Here is a 22,487-nt window from a genome sequence, read left to right as displayed (position 1 = left end):
TGGGGCTATCGTTTCAGTGTTAACACACCACCTCACCAATTACTTTTAAATTATTGCTAATCTGACAGAAAATAACAAGCCGAAGGTATAAAAATATCTGAAAAGAAGACATCTCTAGTGAAGAAGCTTTTACTTCCGGTGCTTTAGAAGATCTCAGTTCAGAAAACTTGCCAGAATTTAGTCAATAGATTTTTAGGCACGGAGGATTTTTTTTTTTTAAAGGAAAAAACTTGTAGTTGATAATACTTCATTGGTTCAATTAGGAGCAGAAAAAAGAAGGGAGTTTTGTAATGCAATTGTCCTGCGAAGGAAAACGCTTTAAATTGGGGGATTATGTGAGCAGACCACCTGTAGGGTATTCATAGCTCTTTTCTATAATGCTTCAACCCATGCCTTACTGCCTGCAGTCTGGCTAACAATGCAGGGAAAAGCTGTTTAAAAGGCTGCTCTCCCTTTTCCCTCTGGTGTTCACTAACTGTTACAAGTCTTCCTCTTAAAAAAAAAAAAAAAGTAAAAGTCCCACATCCCTTTAATTGAAGAACTTTAAGGCTCCATAGTGGCCAATTGGTCCGCAACAAGAGGAACCGGGCAGCAGGGAAAGAAACTTCAGACTATACATCCCATTTGGAGAAGAGAAAAGATCAAAGTTTTTCCAACTCAAAGCCCAAGTTCCCTACAGATTAACCCTATTCATTTAGCTCCTCTTAAAGGAACGATGTGCTGAGCCACTGGGCAGACAGGTAAAAAGTTCAACAATTGCCAAAGCATTCTTCTGCTAATTCAACAGCCTTCTGCTCAAATAAATTAGCTTAGTCTTGACAGAGGAACAATACTTTTTTCTCTGGAAAAAGGCCCACATTTGATATACACAAGTTAAGTATGAAAGGTTATTAAGATGTTAACCCGTTGGTTTAATCCATTAAAGAGAGCCCGATCCACCTCCTGAATGTCAAGGGGGCTGCTCTACTGTAAAGTGCGAGCTGGACGTTCGCAACATTAACCTTTACACTTCAGCAGCGTGTAGTTCGTGGAAGACCAGGTGCCTTGAAAAATCATGGACAACGAATAGGAAGAGAGGGTTTTTTTTTTTCCCCAACATTTAGTCATACTGTACGGGACAAATAACCGGGCACAGAAGGGGTGGGGAATCACCGCTTTGCAGCAGTCTGGGGGGGGCCTCAAACACCCTCAGGCCCGCAGTTCCCCATGAAGCAGAGAACTAGCTGATCAAAGGTGCAGAAAACTCCTTTCTGGAGTGGAAAGTAATCATTAGCTCACAGTGTGGTGGGGGGGGAGAGGGTGGAAGTTTAACTCGTTTATCAAAAGTCATTTTATTGACAAAATAGAATACTCAAATATTTGTTCTTACAGGGGTAGCCTCTAAACTTTTTACAAAAGAAATGTACAGACTGGAATAGCTTTGGCTATGTACATATTTTACAGATTTTTTTTTACAAGTTAAACAAATAATTATATAAATACATCCTTTAATGTACGAAACCCGTATTTACTTGGGGTGTATGATTAAGACACGTTGATTGTTTCGCGGCGGTCGTTGTCGTTTTAAGGCATCGGCCCGGGCGCGGAGGCCGGGGGTCCCGTCCGACCACGGTCGCTTGTCTTCGAGGAGGGAGAGGGGCAGGGGTGGGGAAGGGGGGGGGAAACGCACACACGCACCCACACACACAAAACCAAATCCTCCGGTGAAACGTGTCGCCGTGTGGCCGTCTTCCGGGGCGGGCCCGGTGACACGAGGCGGCCGGCAGGCCTCGGCGCCCTGACAGGAAAACGACGACGACACGAGGCGGCCTGACAGGAAAACGAAGGCCTCGCGGCCCTGACAGGAAAACGACGACGACACGAGGCGGCCTGACAGGAAAACGAAGGCCTCGCAGGCCTCGCGGCCCTGACAGGAAAACGACGACGACACGAGGCGGCCTGACAGGAGAATGAAGGCCTCGCGGCCCTGACAGGAAAACGACGACGACACGAGGCGGCCTGACAGGAAAACGAAGGCCTCGCAGGCCTCGCAGGCCGTGCTCCCTGCCTGGCAGTGGCAGGAGGGATGGGATTAGGGAGAGGGGGCGTATGGGAGTCTTCAAGGCCGGGGACGTCGTCCTAACCGAGTCCGGTCCGTCCCGGCTACCGGATACCACTCGGGGTGGGTTATCGGGCCGCTGATAGGAATGGATGGAAGGGGCGGGTCGGGAGCCCCCTCAGCCTCCTCGGGCCCACCCCGGGGGTCCGCTCCCGGCCTCTTCAGACCTGGGACAGGGGCATCTGCTTGGGGTAGGACACCGAGCTGGCCGTGCCCGACCTCCAGGTGAGGCCCGTGCTGACGTCGCTGTACAGGGAGCCGGGGCCGGGGCCGCCTCCGGCCGCCAAGGGGCCCGCGACGGCCGTCGCCGCCGCCGCGGGCGCCCCGGGCGCGCCCGCGACGGCGTTGGCGTCGGCGCCGCGCGCGCCCTTGCTGGCCCAGCAGCAGCGCGTGCACAGGGCCCGCCAGGACTCGAGCGTCTTGCCGGACCAGACCCAGACGCCCGAGGTGATGCCCACGACGAGGCACATGAAGTACTTGAGCATGAAGACGGCGTAGTCGGGGCGGCGGGCCTGGTCGGGCTGCAGCTCGCGCAGGCAGGGGCAGTTGTGCGTGGCCTCCCAGCGGGGCCGGTTGTGCTGCTCGTAGAAGAGGCAGGCCACCACGGCGGCGGCGGGCACCGTGTAGAGCACGGTGAAGAGGCCCAGGCGGATCATCAGCTTCTCCAGCTTGTGCGTCTTGGTGGCTCCGCCCTGCTGCTTGATGACCGAGCGGATGCGGAAGAGGGAGACGAAGCCGGCCAGCAGGAACATGGTGCCGATGAAGAGGTAGATGACCAGCGGCGCCAGCACGAAGCCCCGCAGGTTGTCCAGGCTCTGGTTGCCCACGTAGCAGATGCCGGCCACGGGGTCGCCGTCCACGGAGCTGAGGGCCAGCACGGCGATGGACTTGACGCTGGGCACCAGCCAGGCGGCCAGGTGGAAGTACTGCGAGTAGCCGGCGATGGCCTCGTTGCCCCACTTCATGCCGGCCGCCAGGAACCAGGTGAGCGACAGGATGACCCACCAGATGGAGCTGGCCATGCCGAAGAAGTAGACGAGGAGGAAGACGACGGTGCACAGGGCCGGGCCCGTGGTCTCGTAGCGCACGTGCTGCCCGACGCCGGCCAGGGGCTCGTGCTCGCCACGCGGGCCCGCCGCGGCCCCCGCGCTCGCCGCCGCCGCCGCCGCCGCCGCCGCCGCCGCGTCCCCGCCGGGCCCGTTCTCGGCGGCCGGGGGCGCGCCCCCGCTGCAGGCCACCTTCTCGTGGCCGGCCACCAGCCGCACCAGGTAGCCCACCGACACGAACAGGTAGCAGGCGGCCAGGAAGACGATGGGCCGCTCGGGGTACTTGAACCGCTCCATGTCCAGCAGGAAGGTGGACACGGTGGCGAAGGTGGACAGGAAGCAGAGCGTCGACCAGAGGCCGAGCCAGAAGACGGTGAAGGCGCGCTCGTCCTGGCTGAAGAAGGGGTTGTGGCAGGGCAGGGCGCAGTTGGCCATCTGGCCCGTGCGGACGCGGTTGTAGAGCGGGTGGCGCTCGCTGGACACGGACACCATGGGGGCGCGGCACCGGCAGCCGGGCTCGCAGGGGCGCGGGCCCTGCGCGCCGCCGCCGCCGCCGCCCGGGAGCGCGCCCTCGGCGGCCGCGCGCGGCGGCGGCGGAGGAGGCGGAGGAGGACGCGGGGGAGGAGGCGGAGGAGGCGGCGCCGGCGGCGGAGGAGGATGGGGGCGTCGGGTGGGCGCCCCCGTGGCGGCCGCCCCCTCGGTCCGGTTGTAGTCCATGCACAGCGTGTCCGGCTGGCCCTGCTCCGGCAGCCGGTCGCAGCGCATGCGGTCCGGCCAGGCGAAGCCGTACTGCCGCATGAGCGGCGCGCAGCCCGCCCTGGCCCGCTCGCACACGGCCCGGCACGGCGGCAGCGGCTTCTTGTAGTCCTCCAGGCAGATGGGCGTGTACATGCTGCACAGGAAGAACTTCAGGTCCGCCGAGCACTGGATCTCCACCAGCGGCCAGAACTGGTGCACCTCCAGCCCCGCCTCGTCCTGCGTGTCGTGGTTGAACTGGTTGGGCATGTAGGTGTAGTTGTAGCCGATGCCCTTGCACAGCGGCACCGTGATCTCCTGGCACGACAGCTCCTTGGCCGACGCGGCGCTCGACCACGGCAGCGGGCCCAAGGCGGCCAGCAGGGAGGTCACTTCCAACAGGTAACCCCACTCCATGCTCCTCCCTCCCGCTCCTCCTCCAGGGCTCCCACGGGAAGGGAAGCGGTCGGCCGCCCTGGCTAACGGATGGACGGGCCCGTCCTTCTCCCCGTTCGCCCCCGCGGGGGAGGGACGGCCGCGCCGCCCGCCGACGCTCCCCTTCTCCCTAAGGGGGAGGGAGAGACGCGGCCCCCCCGCCTCCGGGGGAGCCGGGGGGAGAAAGCGCCGCACCGCACCCCCCCCCCAACTCCCCCTCTCTGCCCCGAACTGCTCAGCCGGAGGAAGGAGAGCTAAAGCACTACGGCCCTTTCCCCCCCCTTATCTCGGTGTATTAATTTCAAGTCCGGTTTCAGTCCCCCCGGAGAAGCGTTTCCAGACGCACGCTCATCTTCCTCTCGCCATGGCACTGTGCGTGTGTGCGTGTGTGTGCGGCCACTTTCCCCTCCACCCCCCCACCTCCTGACTGTTACTTGGGCGAGCCCGGGAAGGTGGGGTGGCCGCAAGTTTCTTCTCCAGCCCCCGGGCTGCGGAGTCAAGATGGCTGAGCCGGCGGCAGGCAGAACCGCCGGAGTCCCCGCGTGAACCTTGCCAACCTTCCCTCTGCCCCCGCCTCGCCCCCTAAAAGCAGAAAAGCGGCGGCTCGTCCGTCCCGGGCCAAGCGGAATCCGGGTTCCCGGGGAAGGCCCGGTCGTCGGGCGGGGTCCCTTGCTCGTCCGAAAGCACCTGAGCAGCAGCAGCAGCAGCAGCAGCAGCGGCTGGTGCCGGTGCCGCCGCCTCCTCCTGCTGCTCCTCGGGAGCGGCGCCCTCGGCCCAACTTGCCCGTCTTCGGCCCCCGCTCGCCTGTGACCGCGGCGCTCATAAATATTTATAGAGCGCGGGGCCAGGCCACGCCCCCCGCCCCGCCCCGCCAATCAGCGGCAGGCCTCGCGGGCCCCCTCCGGCCCGGCCCGCCAATCAGCGGCAGGCCGCGCGGGCCCCCGCCCCCCTCCCACCCCGCCGCTCTTAAGGAGGCTCCGCTCCTGCCCTCAAGCCGGGGCTCCGGCTCGGCGCCGTACTGTGCGGTGCGCTCAGCTCCGACGCAATGGTAATGCTATTGTTGGTATTTATTAGGCGCAGAGCCAGCATTTGGACCCATGACCTCTGGCTCCCAAGCCGGTGCTCTTTCCACTGGGCCACGCTGCTTCTCTACATCTATAACCTGTGAGAAAATGCAAAATTGAGAGTTTTTGCAAAAATTGGCTCAGGGGGAAGAGCATGGGCTTTGGAGTCAGTGGTCGTGGGTTCAACTCCCGCTCCGCCACTTAGCCGTGTGACTTTGGGCAAGTCACTTTTAGACTGTGAGCCCACTGTTGGGTAGGGACCGTCTCTAGATGTTGCCAACTTGTACCTCCCAAGCGCTTAGTCCGGTGCTCTGCACCCAGGAAGCGCTCTATAAACACGATTGATGATGAAGTCACTTCCCTTCTCTGGGCCTCAGTGACCTCATCTGTAAAACAGGGATTAAAAGTGTGAGCCCCCCGTGGGACAACCTGATCACCTTGTAACCTCCCCGGCGCCCAGAACAGTGCTTTGCACGTAGTAAGCCCTCAGTAAATGCCATCATCATCATTATTATTATTATGTGCAAAGCACTGTTCTAAGCGCTGGGGGGATGCACGGTGATCAGGTTTACGTGGGGCTCACAGTCCTCATCCCCATTTTCCAGATGAGGGAACTGAGGCCCAGAGAAGTGAAGTGACTTAACCGAAGTCACACAGCTGACAAGTGGCGGAGTCGGGATTTGAACCCATGACCTCTGACTTTAAAATCCGTGCGCTTTCCACTCAGTAGAGCGGCGCTTTCGAGAACGGGCGGCAGCGGTGCGGGGGGGGAGCTGAGGGAGAATAATAACAATACTAATAATAATAATGGAATTATTACAGAAGCAGCGTGGCACAGTGGAAAGAGCCCGGGCTTGGGAGTCAGAGGTCGTGGGTTCAAATCCTAACTCTGCCAGTTGTCAGCTGTGTGATTTTGGGCAAGTCACTTATTTAGAGAAGCTGCATGGCTCAGTGGGAAGAGCACGGGCTTGGGAGTCAGAGGTCACGGGTTCTAATCCCGCCTCCGCCACTTGTCAGCTGTGTGACTCTGGGCAAGTCACTTCGCTGGGCCTCAGCGACCTCATCCTGGAAATGAGGGTGAAGACTGTGAGCCCCCTGTGGGATAACCTGATCACCTTGTAACTTCCTCAGCGCTTAGGACAGTGCTTGGCACATAGTAAGCACTTAATAAATGCCATCATCATTATTATTTGTTAAGCGCTTAATGAATGCCATTATTATTATTGTTATTTGTTAAGTGCTTACTATGTGCCAAGCACTGTTCTAAGCATTGGGGGACATAGATACAGGGTGATCAGGTTGTCCCACGTGGGGCTCACAGTCTTCATCCCCATTTTCCAGATGAGGTCACTGAGGCCCAGAGAGGTGAAGTATCTTGACCAGAGTCACACAACCGATGAGTGGCGGGGGCAGGATTAGAACCCATGACCTCTTACTCCCCAGTCCGGGCTCTTTCCAATGAGCCCCAGAGGCGTCCCCCGCCCCATGGGGAGGTTGGGGGTGGGCCCTACTACTACTAATAATAATAATGATGGCATTTGTTAAGCGCTTACTATGTGCAAAGCACTGTTCTAAGCACTGTGGAGGTTACAAGGTGATCAGGTTGTCCCACGGGGGGGGGGGCTCACAGTTTTAATCCCCATTTTACGGATGAGGTAACTGAGGCCCAGAGAAGTGAAGTGACTTGCCCAAAGTCACACAGCTGACAAGTGGCGGAGCCGGGACTTGAACCCATGACTTCGGACTCCAAAGCCCGGGCTCTTTCCACCGAGTGCTTCCTATGTGCAAAGCACTGTTCTACGCGCTGGGGAGGATACAAGGTGATCAGGTTGTCCCACGTGGGGCTCACGGTCTTTATCCCCATTTGACAGATGAGGGAACTGAGGCCCAGAGAAGTGAAGTGACCTGCCCAAAGTCACACAGCCGATAAGTGGCGGGGGCAGGATTAGAACCCACGACCTCTGACTTCCGAGCCCGGGCTCTTTCCACTGAGCCACGCTGCTGCTGTTACTTTACCTGAGGAAGAGGGGGAACCCTTCCCCGCCCCCCCCAGGCCGATGGCGGTTTAAGCATTGTGAGTCAGAAGTCATGGGTTCTAATCCCGACTCCGCCAGTTGTCTGCGGTGTGACCTGGGGCAAGTCACTTGGCTTCTCTGTGCCTCAGTTACCTCGTCTGTAAAATGGGGATGAAGACTGTGCCCCCCGCCCCGTGGGACAACCTGATCACCTTGTAGAAGCAGCGTAGCGCAGTGGAAAGAGCCCGGGCTTTGGAGTCAATGGTCATGGGTTCAAATTCATTCATTCAATCGTATTTATTGAGCGCTTACTGTGTGCAGAGCACTGTACTAAGCGCTTGGGAAGTCCAAGTTGGCAACATATAGAGACGGTCCCCGCCCAACAGCGGGCTCACAGTCTAGAAGACCCCGGCTCCGCCAATTGTCAGCCGTGTGACTTTGGGCAACTCGCTTCTCTGTGCCTCAGTTCCCTCATCTGTAAAATGGGGATTGGCCGTGAGCCCCCCGGTGGGACAACCCGATCACCTTGTAGCCTCCCCAGCGCTTAGAGCAGTGCTTTGCACGTAGTAAGCGCTTAACAAATGCCATCATTATTATTATTGTATCCATCCCAGCGCTTAGAACAGTGCCTTGCACGTAGTAGGCGCTTAACAAATGCTATTATTATTATTATTATTATTATTATTATTATTATTGTTATTATTATTATTAGAATACCCTCCCGGGTCCCTCCCTGCTCCCTGGCCCCCCGTGCCGGCCGCCAGCCCCCACCTTAAGAGAGGAAGGGCCCGCGGTTCATTTACGCTTGTTAGGACGGCCCAGGGGGTTGTCTTACTCCTCCAATGGACTGTTTATTTTTTAATTGATGTGCTGTTTCATTTAGCGCTTGTACGGAGCTCACGCTGGGGCTGTAATTACTGTAATCGCAGGAACAAGCGTCGCAGTTAGCCAGGAGGGTGGCAAAATACCCTTTTTCACCCCCCCCCCCCCCCCCTTTTCTTTTTCCTTTCTTTTTTTCCTTGTTGCAAAATTTGCCTTGGGTCAGGTTTCGAACCGGGAACGAGTCATGTTGGGAAACAAAAGTTGCCGGGGGGGGAAGAGGGAAGCGGAAAGAGAATGAAAAGATACTTCTGAGACGTTTTCAGTTTTGGCTATCTCATTCATTCAATCAATCAATCAATCAATCGTATTTATTGAGCGCTTACTGTGTGCAGAGCACTGTACTAAGCGCTTGGGAAGTACAAGTTGGCAACATTAGAGACAGTCCCTACTCAACAGTGGGCTAACAGTCTAAAAGGGGGAGACTGAGAACAAAACCAAACATACTAACAAAATAAAATAAATAGAATAGATATGTACAAGTAAAATAAATAAATAAATAGAGTAATAAATATGTACAAACATATATACATATATACAGGTGCTGTGGGGAAGGGAAGGAGGTAAGATGGGGGGGATGGAGAGGGGGACGAGGGGGAGAGGAAGGAAGGGCTCAGTGTGGGAAGGCCTCCTGGAGGAGGTGAGCTCTCAGTAGGGCCTTGAAGGGAGGAAGAGAGCTTCCTTCAATCATATTTATTGAGCGCTTGCTGTGTGCAGAGCACTGTACTACTACTAATAATAATGTTGGTATTTGTTAAGCGCTTACTATGTGCAAAGCACTGTTCTAAGCGCTGGGCTGTGTTCTAAGCGCTGGGCACTGTTCTAAGCGCTTGGGAAGTACAAGTTGGCAACATGTAGAGGCGGTCCCTACCCAACAGCGGGCTGTTTCTGAAACAACACGTGTCATAAAACAAAAATATTTAGCGGCGTTGGTAGCAGTTGTGGTAGTAATATGCTGCCGACTTGTACTTCCCAAGCGTTTAGGACAGTGCTCTGAACACAGTAAGCGCTCAGTAAATACGATTGAATGAATGAATGAATGAATAGTAGTGGAATCTGCCTACCTCCTGTTAAAGAGAGCTCGGCTCAGCCACTTCATCGGACAGCGCCTTCGGACTAAATTAGCAGGAAATCTGCCTGGTACACATTCTTTTTCACTTAGAACTGGCACCCAAGGCTAGGCCAAGTTATAAACCGGCCCCATAATTTCCCAAGATTTTTCATATCATGTTGGAAAACAGAATGTCTCAATCCTGGGAGATGATAAACTCACAGAATGTCACACCTTCATTTTTTGGGAAAAAAAAAATCAACTCCTTTGAGATCCGCAACATCAAGATTTCAAAATCGTCGGTTGTCTATACAGACGCAGTTGCTAGGAGAATGATTTTTTTACTAATAGACTTTTCAATTTTTTCCCTTTTTTCTAAGCCCCTAGCAGTTTTCCATTTGTGGCGGGCACGTCGAAGGAGAAACACTGGGTTGTGACTTGGCTGCCTTGTTTAAAAAGTGGCTTTGTTCATCAAGATTGAGTGGTGCTGTGAGGTACAATTACAATAAGAACCATTTTGCCAATACCAAGTCTTTTTTTTTTTAACACCCAAGTTGGACACTGTGCTACAGAGGCAGCAGATGTGAAGTACTGGTTTCCAAAAGCAACACAGACGCCGACAAGTTTCCACTGCTATATTTCAGCAGAGAAACTCAAGAGATGTCAAATGCAAAGTTTAGGATTACTGTTCTGGGGCTCTTCTAGAAATATGGAGAGAGAAGAATTGTGTTTTTCCATTGTGGGGTGAAAAGGTTGACTTTAGGTTTGAAAGTAAGTCGTTAACTTTTTCATTACTCTGAGAAAAGGGGAAACATTTACTGAAAATTAAAAGGTGAAAATGATTGGGAATCTGGGCATTTTTAAGTAATTTAGCCTAAAATTGTAGAATATTGGAGGCAAGGGGAAAAACAGGCTCCAGAGGTAGTAGATTGAATCTGTTTTCTGGATAATAATAACAATGATGATGGTATTTGTTATAATGGCATTTATTAAGCACTTACTATATGCAAAGCACTGTTCTAAGTGCTGGGGAGGTTAAAAGGTGATCAGTTTGTCCCACAGAGGGCTCACAGTCTTCATCCCCATTTTACAGATGAGGTAACTGGGGCACAGAGAAGTTAAGTGACTTGCCCAAAGTCACACAGCTGACAATTGGTGGAGCCGGTATTTGAACCCATGACCTCTGACTCCAAAGCCCGTGCTCTTTTCCATTGAGCCACACTGCTTCTCTAAGCACTTACTTTGTTAAGCGCTTACTACTTGCAAAGCACTGTTCTAAGCGCTGGGGAGGATACAAGGTGATCAGGTTGTCCCACGTCGGGCTCACAGTCTTCATCCCCAATTTACAGAGGAGGGAACTGAGGCACAGAGAAGTGAAGCGACTTGCCCAAGGTCACCCAGCTGACAAGTGTCAGAGCTGGGATTAGAACCCATGACCTCTGACTCCCAAGCCCGGGCTCTCTCCACCGAGCCATGCTGCTTCTCTAACTGCTTCAGGGTCCATATTGATTTCCAGGAGTAGAAATATTTACCGAAAAAGCAACTCACTTCAGGGAAGTTAAACCATCTTCAGTAGGAGGGATAGCATTTATTAAGCGCCCACTGGGTATAATGCCCTGTATGAAGCACCTGGAGTAACTACAGAACAAGCAAATGACACATTCCCTGCTTACTTTAATTACTATTCTGCTGGACAGGACCCTATGCCCTACTTGGAATCAGATAGGAATCGGGGATGCTTGGGCGGCAGTAAATGTTTTCAAGAGGTAGTGAAGCTGATGTAGCCAACGGAAGAAATCCCGGATCATTTATGAACAGTACAAATTAAGTACAATTTTTTATTTCAAAAGTAAAGCAGCAGCTTTAGCTGCAGGTGGGGAGGGGGGAGGGAAAGAATGATTCTACTAGCCATATAAATAATGTACAACAGTTTCTTTGGGGATTTCTGAACAGATGTCTAGTTACTGAATCACACACAGGCATAAAACTAACAGATGAAGGCGCGGGTCTATTACAGGTATTATAATCTCTTGCAGAAGGATTGATTGATTATCCAGTAGATAGGACTACATATACTATCCCCAGCCATTACAACTTTTGTGTAGTTTTTTTATCCAGCATTGAAACCCTTTAAAAAGTTGATTGGTATTGCAACCGATATGGTCAAAAGCAGCTGCTGTTTCTGAGCCACACTAAAATAATCCAAAGTGTTAAGCATGGAAGGCGCCAAGGTAACTAACTGTCTTTCCACACCTTCAGAATAAAAGATGATTTGCTTTGCAACGTACATAATAAGTGCTTGATGAATGCTGCTGCTACTACTACTACTACCACCACCACCACCATTCATTCATTCATTCAATCGTATTTATTGAGCGCTTACTGTGTGCAGAGCACTGTACTAAGTGCTTTGGAAGTACAAGTTGGCAACATATAGAGATGGTTCTTTCCCAACAGCGGGCTCACAGTCTAGAAGACACCACTACCACCACCTTGTTCGTGTCACCTAAACATGGGGCAGATTGTTGCTCTCTGGGAACAAATCTATTACAGCACCTATAAACTAGTTTATGGGACTGAGTCTTGATTAATTAAGCCTTTCATCAGATGGCTGTAGCCACCCATCATTGTCACTGTGGAGTTTAAATAAAACTCAGTGAGAGGGAAGGAGGAGTCTTTTTTGGATTTCTTGAGTTCACCTGTTTAATTGCTTTAATTGTTTAAATTCTGTTTGAGAAGGACCTGGGTTCAAATCCAGGCTCCACCACTTATCTGCTGTGCGACCTCGGACAAGTCACTTAACTTCTCCGGGCCTCGGCTCCCTCATCTGTAAAAGGGGGATTAAGACTGAGCCCATGTGGGTCAGGAACTGTGTCCAACCTGATTTGTGTGTATTTAGCCCAGTGCTTAGTACACTGTCTGGCCCATAGTAAGTGCCTAACAAATGCCACAGTTTTTTTTTAATTTTTACTTTTTAAGTGGAATCAAAATCCCAATTCCACAAGAAATTATAATTCTAAATCTAGGGATTGCAAACTCTGTCACTGCTTTTCATTGGTGGCAGTAGAGTTCTAAAAACAGACCATTTTCTGTCCGGTGCCCAACTTTGCTGAAATTTGGGAAGAAACTGACAGTGTTGAAACTGGCAACGCACTATCTTGCTGAGCTCACTGAGCATTGATGTTTGACAGAAGTCAGGCTTCAAATCACTAACTCATCTAGCCTTCTTGGTCCTTTTAACCTAAGATATTCATGCCCATAGGAGATGAGCACAGTCCATACATTTCCAAATAAGACTCTTTTTCCCTTTTGTGACCCTCGACAATGGCTAGGCTGATACTGTGTTGCCTATTTTAATCCTATTGACAATAAACTAAATAATACCAGGTTTGCACTTTGTTTTCTGTCTGTGAGGACCAGAGAAGGAAGATCTGGCCAGTAAGTTAAGGTAAAGAGGTTGCTAACAACTACCACTGCAGAAGTGATTCGGGCATTTGTGGTCCAAAAAGTGTTCTTCTTTGTATCTGGTCACTTCATTACTGTAGCATTTAGAAAAACAGATTGGCCTAGTGAGTAGAGCCCGGGTCTAGGAGCCAGAAAGATCTGGGTTCTAATCCCAGCTCCGCCACTGGTCTGCTCTGGGACCTTGGACAAGTCACTTCACTCTCTGGGCCTCAGCTACCTCATCTGTAAAATGGGGATTAAGGCTATGAGCCCACGTGGGGCAGGGACTGTGTTCAACCGAATTTGCTTGTATCTACCCCAGCGCTTAGTACAGTGCCTGAAACATAGTAAGCACTTAAGAAATACCATTATTATTATTATTATTATTAGTTAAGTAAGGTCCAAAGTTGATGCTGCACCGTTATTCCAGACAGACCAGTAGAGTGCCTAATTTCTGGTTGAAAGAGCATCGCTAAAATCGACCCTTTCCTCCCCAGCCAAACTGCTGCCACATTAATCCAAGCACTTATCCTATCCTTATTGCTGAATCAGCCTCCCTGCTGATCCCCCTGTCTCCTGTCTCTCCCCATTCCAGTCCATATTTCCTTCTGCTGCCCAGATCATTTTTCTACAGAAACATTCAGTCTATGTTTCCCCATTCCTCAGCAATTTACAGTGGGAGCCCATCTACCGCTGCATCAAATAGAAACTCCTTGCCTTAGGCTTTAATTAATTTAAAGCACTCAATCACCTTGCCCTCTCCTACCTTACCTCACTGCTTTCCTCTTCTTATTATTATTATTATGGTATTTGGTAAGTGCTTACTATGTGCCAGGCACTGTACTAAGTGCTGGGGTAGATATAGTCAAATTTGGGTTGGACACAGTCCCTGTCCTACATGGGGCTCAGTCTCAATCCCCATTTTACAGATGAGATCCCCATTTTCCTACTACAACCAGTCCCTCCCACTCTGCCTCTCTAATGCCAACCAACTCACTGTTCTATCTCACCGCCAACCTCTTGCCCACACCCTGTCTCGTGTCTGGAACACCCTCCCTCTTCCTATCCGACGGATGATCACTCTCCCCACTTTCAAAACTTATTAAAAGCACAACTCCAAGAGGCTTTCCCTAAGTCTTCATTTCCTCTTCTCCCACTCCCTTCTGAATGGTCTTTGCATTTGGATTTGCACCCTTTATTCACCCCTCCCTCAACCCCATGGCACTGAGGTACATATCTGTAATTTATTAATAATAATGTCTGTCTTCCCCTCTGGACTGGAAGCTTGTTGTGGGCAGCTATCTATTGTATTGTTCGCTCCCAGGGACTTAATAGTACTGTGCCGGGCACATAGTAAGTGCTCATTAAGTACGATTAATTAATTGTTCGATTGATCGGTGTTGCTTAGCTTAACATCTCTTAACCTGGTATAGTGGCTCATTGGTCAATCGGCTTTGCAGATAGCTTCTTTTGTTTTCTTCTTTTAAATAATCACCACCTCTGTGAGGGGCAGGGATTATGCAAAGGAAATGGGAGATGTGGTTAAGTTAAATTTGACAGAGATGAGCAGTGTGTTTTTGCTGCTGTCAACTTGCCTTAACAAGCATACCCATTTCCCTCTAATAGCTAGGCCACTATTGGAGCAAGAGACTGCACTGGCTAGGCAAAACAAGCCCAGCGGTTTGTAAGATATTTACTCAGGTTATTGTCTCACCACAAACTAAGTGAAGGGTAATCATTTGTGAGGAAGAATTTGCTAAACAGTTAAGCGGCATATCTATTAAGAGCTGTCTGTGTCCAAGAATTACACCACATGTTTCCAGAATCCCTTAGGACTTGCTAAGAATGGCTCACCAATATAACTTGCAGGAAAAGTACAGTGAAAGTTAAATAGGATGATTCGCCTCATTCCCTATTACACATCCAATTTATCGGAGCTAATGCCCACCAGCAACTAGGTCCTACACCACTTTGCCCCTTGCCCAAATCTCTTCTGAAGCCTCGAGAGCAGGTTGGGAAATTTCCTTCTTTCATCGCTCCCCGTTGTTTCCTGTCTCACGAATATCCTTCCAAGATTTAAAAAAGCTAACCGCCTTTCTTCTACCACTGCTAATTCAAAACATCCTTCTCTCACTTACCTGGTCCTTATCCTAGGCTCTTCTTCAACAACCAGCATTCACCGAACTGGGAATGTACACTTAAAAGTAAAAGACATCATTCCCTCCTGCTTTAGAGGAACTTATAAGCTTAATTGGGAGGCAAGAGGACATGGGTTTCCAAACACAAAAGGTAGAAGTGGAAGCAGAGATGCAAAAGGAAAATGAAATAAAAAGATACACAAATGCCGAGGGAGCTGATGGGGTGGCATTTCAAGGAGGATAATCACGCAGTAGTGTTTGTTGAGCGCTTGCTGTGGGCAGAGCACCGTACGGGGCGCATGAGAGAGTACAGTGGAGTTCATAGGCATGATACCTGACCTCAAGGATCCTAGCATCTAGTGTGGAAAACAGACACGAAGATACATTACAGGTAGGGAGAAGCAGCAGTGCTTAACGGTGCGGGGGTGAGTAACCAGAGCCATGCTGAAATGGCAGTAGATTAAGAGGCCGCATTCCACTGAGACTACTCCTCAGTGGCATGGAGAGGTTTGGTTGCTGCAAGATTCAAATCTGATGGGATTCTGTGCGGCATTTTTGCTATGATCCTAGCTTCCCGAAGGTGCAGAGATGGTGGGAATGTCAGTACTGAACAGAACTTGGCATTCTGTGTCATTAAATGGCACCTAAAAACCCTGTGCCTCCTATGGGACTCCTCATTGTTGCCTTGAGGATTAATCCCCCATCCCTAATCTGTTCAGCTACTACCATGGACGAATGGGGAAAAATGGAAATATTTATTCCCAACAAAACCTACGTTTATCTGCCACCCAGGCGGTTCACGGTTCACATACAGAGATTTAACCAAGTAAAATTTTCAGGGCCCTTATCCGGGGAGAAGCGGACCCACTATCTTTAGCAAAGCGTTTCTATACTGGTTTTGTTTTTCTGGAATAGGACCTTGTGGTTTGGCAGCCTACCTTGGTTGTTCAGTCTGGCCTGAACAGGACTGTGAACACTTGTCTTAAAATGTTGTCTTCTGCTAAATGGAAAGAACATATTTATGCTACTCCATTGGGGTTGTGTTGCCATTTGGAAGTAGAAATCCAGGGTTGGGGCTGGGAGGAGGTCCAATGAAGTCTCAAACTTGGAAAAAAATGTAGCCATTACTAATTGGAGTGCAAAACGATGAATACTGGTCCGGTCCTCAAAGTAGGCAGTTTAAAAAAAAAAGCCTTATGGAAGCAGGAATTGGTGTTTGAGCCAGTAGTTACTGCTGGTCAGGGAATGGTTACAGTGTTCTTCCCAACTGAAAAGAGTCCAGAATGAGGGTGCGGTGGAGAAGGAATGGTGTCATAGGAGTTGGAAGTTAATACTGACTTTCACCGTGGGAAGGAAGAGGGTTCAGAAATGGTCTAGGTGGGCTCCACCATAATGTGGGCAGTGTTGCCTGCTAGATGCCGTCAGTATCTACAGCTAGGTAGTAAAATAGTTAAGGGGTCCAAGCCCTTTGGCAAAACACAGAGCCCAAGGCCAGCGGTAGACTAGGGAAGTGCCTTCCGATACTGCTTCTGGGTGGTCTTGCCAGCGCAGCTGTTGGGCAGGGGCCTTGTTTCCCAGCTGCCATTGCTGTGGCCATGATTAGCTGCTCTAAGTGGATTATAAGAGGTGTAGGAATCTGTGCATAAGTTTATCAGATAAAAAGGAGACAAGGGGGTCAAAGTTTCTGGCCATTTTGGTTCTCTTCTCTTGCTGTTTTTTGAAGGAGTGGAATTAAAGGGGGAATTTTTGTCTGCTGCTGGCTCAACAACCAATGAATTAGGGTTGCAGGCTCCGAGCCAACAGCATCACTTTTTGTCCAGCTGCTTTCCCTCTCCCTGGGGTGACCATGGCCTGTGACCACACAAACCCTAGAAATTTGACTGCAGCAAATGGTGAGGCTGGTAGGAATAGTATTTATTGAATGTCTACTGGGTGCCATGTTCTCTAGTCATTTCTTAACAACAATAATAATAATAATAATAATAACTGTGGTATTTGTTGAGCACTTACAATGTGCCGGGCATCATACTAAGCACTGGGGTGGATACAAACAGGTCGAGTTGGACACAGTCCCTGTCCCATGTGGGGCTCACAGTTTCAATCTCCATTTTACAGGTGAGGTAACTGAGGCACAGAGAAGTGAAGTGACTTATCCAAGGTCACACAGCAGACGAGTGGTGGAGCTGGGATTAGAATCATGACCCTCTTGGTAAGTACAAACAGAGAAGTGACACATTCTTTGACCAAAAGGAACTTATACTGTAATGGTGAAGACAGACCTAAAAATATTTACGAGTAGAGTAATTTGAAAATTTGTAATCTGAAAAATAGACTTTCCCCCTCCAGACTGTAAGATGACTGTTGGCAGGGAACATGCCTACCAGCTCTATTGTATTCTACTGTCCCAAGCACTTAGTACAGTGCTCTTCAGACAGTAAGCGCTCAATAAATAAAAACATAAAAACAGACTTTTAAACCAGTCCTGGGATGTTTAATTTTGCCATCTTATGGTGATTATCTCAGTTAAGAAACATCTCCTGTTAGATTGTAAACTCCCTGAGGGCAGGGACTGTCTTTTACCTCTGTTGTTCTTGCCCAAGTGCTTAGTGTAGGACCCATCGCACAGTAGGTGCTCAATAAATGTTACTGATTGATTTCTTTATGCTTAGCCACAGGCTGTCTGTGATCCGCCCTTTCCTCTCCATCCAAACCGCTACCTTGTTGGTAAATCTCTCATCCTACCCCGACTGGATTACTGCATCAACCTCCTTTCTGATCCCCCATCCTCCTGTCTCTCCCCGCTTGAGTCTACATTCTGCTGCCCAGATTATCTTTCTAAAGAAACACTCTGGTCATGTCACTCCCCTCCTCAAAAATCTCCAGTGGTTGCCTATCAACCTTCCCATGAAGCAGAAACTCCTCACTGTTGGCTTCTAAGCTCTCCATCACCTTGGCCCCTCCTACCACTTCTCCCTTCTCTCCTTCTCCAGCCCAGCCCGCACACTGCGCTCCTCTGCTGCTAACCTCCTCACTGGGCCTCGTTCTCGCCTGTCCCGCCATCGAACCCCGGCCCACGTCCTACCTCTGGCCTGGAATGCCCTCCCTCCTCACGTCTGCCATCTTCCCCTCTTCAACACCCTACTGAAAGCTCACCTCCTCCAGGAGGCCTTCCCAAACCGAGCCCCCCTTTTCCTCCCCAACGCCCCTACTCTCTCCCTCTGCTCTACCCCCCTCCCTGCCCCACAGCACTTGTGTATATTTGTACATATTTATTACTCTATTTTATTAATGATGTGTATATATCTATAATTCTATTTCTCTAGTTTGATGCTATTGATGCCTGTCTACTTGTTTTGTTTTGTTGTCTGTATCTCCCTTCTAGATTGAGAGCTCGTTGTTGGGTAGGGATTGTCAGTATCTTTTGCCAAATTGTACTTTCCAAGTGCTTAGTGCTGTGCTCTGCACACAGTAAGCACTCAATAAATACGATTGAATGAGTGAATGAATATGCAACTTTTTTTTACTCCCCTGCCCTGTCCCCCTTCCCCCCACCTCCGGAATTGGTCGACTAGTTCATTATACTCCTCCCCTGTTACCACTTTATAGCCTTGTGGGAAAGGAGAATGGCCAGACAAAACACAAAAACCAGAGTCGTCTCAGTGCACCACACCCTTATAATACGCAGAAGCCAGGGCAAGGCCACCTCATTTCCCTAAGAGATTATAATGCAGAGAAAAAATAGAACATTATTAAACCATAATAGCTTCAGCTACCTATTCCAGTAACCATTGAGAGATGGTACTAATCAAGTGGCATTATCGGGACATCTTGCTGCTTTGGGCTTGTGTCTAATGATACGTTTGCTTATGTTGATTATTGCTCTATTGCCTATTGGGAAGGAGGCCAGAACAGGGGTCGACAAAGCTGGCGGTTGCGGGGCCTCCAAATGTTAGTTTTGGGGTCCGCCCCTCCAACCAGCTCCAAGAGAGCCAGGGAATGTTTGCATTGGATTGTCCGGGACTCACAGAATTGTCCTCGGCAGGCTGTCGTTTAGTGGTCCCGATCTTGCGGGGAACGGAGAGGGGTGCGGGGAAAGGGTACTATTCTCCAGTGGCTCTGCACCTCCCTGGGATGAGCCCGGAGGCGTGCTGGACGCCAGGACCGATGCCCCTGGGCTTGATTCAGGGAGGGGAAGAGTCAAAGACCTGCTGGACCTCCTGCTCTCTCCCTCCCTACTATCAATCAATCAATCAATCGTATTTATTGAGCACTTACTGTGTGCAGAGCACTGTACTCAGTGCTTGGGAAGTACAAGTTGGCAACATATAGAGACAGTCCCTACCCAACAGTGGGCTCACAGTCTAGAAGATGGTAAACTGATTGGGGGAGGAGATTGTGTCTGCCAGCTCCTCTCCCAAGCCCTCACTACAGTCCTTTGCATTCAGTTAGCGCTCAGTACATACCATCGATTGATTGACCGTACCTTGGAAAAAACAAAATGGACACGGCCAGGTGCAGAAGTGCAAATGATGGTTCAATGACTCTCCAGAAATTTCAAGTTAAACTTGACATTGTCATTCAAATGGTTGTGGAAGCAGTGCTAGGTTAAATAGTGAGTTGAGGCCTTGGCCCGCGGTAGAGCCCATTGAAGTGCCCATAACTTACTCTTCCACCTCGGGTCTGGAAGATGGACTCTTCTGATCAGCTGGCTCCGATCCTTGGAATGTTTCAGTGAGAGTGATTTCAGTGAGAATGCCTTGATGATGTTTTCTCATTTCTGAACTGGACAGAGAGCGCTAATTTTCTCTGCATTCTACTAGACACATTGTTTTAGGTATTCTGCTGCATCTATGATTTTCCTTCTTCAAACCTACTACTTTCAGCGTTATTTTCATGGCTTCTGTAGATTCTTGGTAGTGGTAGCAACAGTATTAAACACCTACTCTGTGCAGAAGACTGTAGTAGCAATAGTATTTATTAAGTGCCTACTCTCTGCAGAACACCCTACTAAACTCTAAGTTCTAATTCCAGCTCCACTGCTTGTCTGCTGTGTGACCTTGGGCAAATCATTTCACTTCTCTGGGCCTCAGTTACTCCATCTGTAAAATGGGGATTGAGACTGTGAGCCCCACATGGGACAGGGACTATGTCCAACTCGATTTGCTTGTATCCACCCCAGTGCTTAGTACAGTGCCTGGTGCTTAACAAATACCATAATGCACACGTAGGAATTAGACATGGTCCCTAGTCCTCAGGAGGCTCACAGTCTAAGTAAGCGTTGAAGTAATAATGTCCTGCCTACTGGTCAGTGAATGATGTGTGTGTTAATAACTTCTGTTACAAATTTTAATTCTCCATAGTCAGTGGAAAATGCACCATCTGGGACCAAATATGTTTTTCAAAGCTGAGATTTATAAAATATTTTTATAAAGTAATCCTATGCAGAGTACTACAAATTTGCAGCAGTGTTGAGCAAAGCGGTGAGTCTGAGTCTTAACAGGAACATTTTAGAACAGGAGATGCTGCAAGAAAATGGTAATTCTGCAGAATGTGTCATTAGGTTGAAAACATTTTCCTTACTATACGGTGTATTTTGCACTTGGAACTTACAGTAAAATGTATCATAAATATTTAACTTTGAGCTATCCAATATCCCTCAATCAGAATTTTTCCAGAAACAGCTTTATTTTTCCCAAACCACTAACTGATTAGTCTCGTAGTGCTCTATGACCAAGGCAGTGCCAGTTGGAATTACCCCATAGTCGTTCCATGCAAATGGAATCTTATCTAATTGTACTAGCAAGTGCTAAGGAATGTCTTGTGTGACTTCTTTTTTTTTTTGGTAGGTAAGTACCCCATGGCCAGCACAATTTGATTTTTGGAGAAACGGTTGCTATGCTATATTGGAGTGTCGAAAGCTAGGGAAAGGTAGCAAATGTATGTTGTTCTGATTGTGAAGTTCTTTTTGCTGCTGTTTTACTGCATTACTGACACAGAGCCATATCAGGCTGCTGGCTCTGCAACGTTTGCCAGTGTTCCCTCCTCCTTCTATTTACCTCCTCTGGTTTTTATTTACATGCGGCATTTCTGTTAATTAGCCTCAGGTGGATCCCAATTGGAGAAGATCTTGCACGCTGAGCCCCACGAAGTGGCGATGCCCAAACCCAGGAAACAACTAACTCCATCTTTACCTCATTACCTTCGGTCAGCAGAGTCTGAGTCTTAATGATCGACTGCTGAGTTCACAGTTTCTCCTCAGGAATCGATCGGTTTGCCCAATTCAGACTGGACTCCTGGGGAACAGAGAGCGGGGTGGGATCCTTTTCCGGCAGTTTTCGCATTGGAATACCTACGTCTATTCGGCAGGAGGTGTGGGTCCAGAAAATTGCGCTGATTCTCCACTGCGTTATGCTGTATTGCTTTATTCCCGACTTTTGAATCATTAATAAAGTCTGATTTATGTGAGCCCGATGGTTGGCCTAGACTGCTTTCCGGACAAGATTTATGCGTTTGCACTGGGGAATGTTTTCAAAAATGATTATGCCATTCAGAACTTGGTTAAGGAGAATGCCAAGCACTGTACCAATTCTCACATAGTACGCACTTAACAAATGCTTTGCACATAGTAAGCGCTTAATAAATGCCATTATTATTATTAGTAGTAGTAGTAGTATTTGCGTGACTTAGAGAGTCTTTCAACCTAGTCGTCTAGGTTGGGAATGGCAGCAAGTTGGCTCCCCAAAGTGGAGATTTCCTGGCCCAGGTGGGAATATCCGCACTTCACCTTTTTGGAGCTCAGTCCTGAAGCCTTTACCAGGCATGTTTCCAGTAGCATGCACAGTACATTGGATTGGAGGTTGGAGACAGCATGGCCTTGTGGAAAGAGTATGGGGCTGGGAGTCAGGAGACCTTGCTGCCACTGGTTCCCAGCTCTGCCACTGGCCTGCTATGTGATCATGGGCAAGTCAGTTAGTCTCTCTAGGTCTCAGTTTCCTCATCTGTAAAATGGGCATAAGATGCCCGCTCTACTTACCTCTTAGATATTTTGGCCCCGTGGAGGACAAGTGTGGTGGAGCTCATTAATTTGTACCCAGTTCCATGCTTAGCACGTATTAAACTGTAAAATAACTTTAGTGTCTGTCTGCGCCAGTGGATTATAAGATATTTGAGAGCAGGAATCTGTTCTACTATTACACTCTTTCCAGAGCTTGATACTGTGTTCTTTCTGCACATAGAAGATGTTCAGTAAGTACTGTTGATTGATTAGTAAGTGCCATGGTCAACTGGGGGTCCAGTTGCATAGGGAACTGATCTATGCCCAAGCTTCATGTGAAAGGTGACTAGTGAACACCTCTAGGCTTGAAATCTCTTTCAAAGCTGCCACCAGTAATTTTTATACAAACTTCTTTCACACATCAACATCAGTAAATATGGAAATTATAGCTTCAAATCTCATTATTTCTGTCTGATGAAGCAACATGCCGTCTAAATTCAGTTAATTGTAAGTTATTTAGTGTTGAAAGACAAAGATATGCAAATCTTATTAAAATATGCCTGGTTAAGTCTAGCTCTGAATTTCATT

General features: G+C 49.4%; 1 protein-coding gene across 1 annotated transcript; it reads right to left on the bottom strand.

Annotated features, from left to right (window-relative positions):
• Positions 1–1,090: 1,090 nt before the first annotated feature.
• Positions 1,091–4,478, bottom strand: FZD8 (frizzled class receptor 8). Its single transcript, XM_038755847.1, has one exon. The coding sequence runs from the start codon at positions 4,294–4,296 to the stop codon at positions 2,260–2,262; it is 2,037 nt and encodes a 678-aa protein (XP_038611775.1). The 5' UTR covers positions 4,297–4,478; the 3' UTR covers positions 1,091–2,259.
• Between the last annotated feature and the right edge of the window lie 18,009 nt (positions 4,479–22,487).

The sequence above is a fragment of the Tachyglossus aculeatus genome, chromosome 13, assembly GCF_015852505.1.
Source record: "Tachyglossus aculeatus isolate mTacAcu1 chromosome 13, mTacAcu1.pri, whole genome shotgun sequence".
In the NCBI taxonomy this organism is placed as follows: Eukaryota; Metazoa; Chordata; class Mammalia; order Monotremata; family Tachyglossidae; genus Tachyglossus; species Tachyglossus aculeatus.
This window is presented reverse-complemented; position numbering and strand designations above follow the sequence as displayed.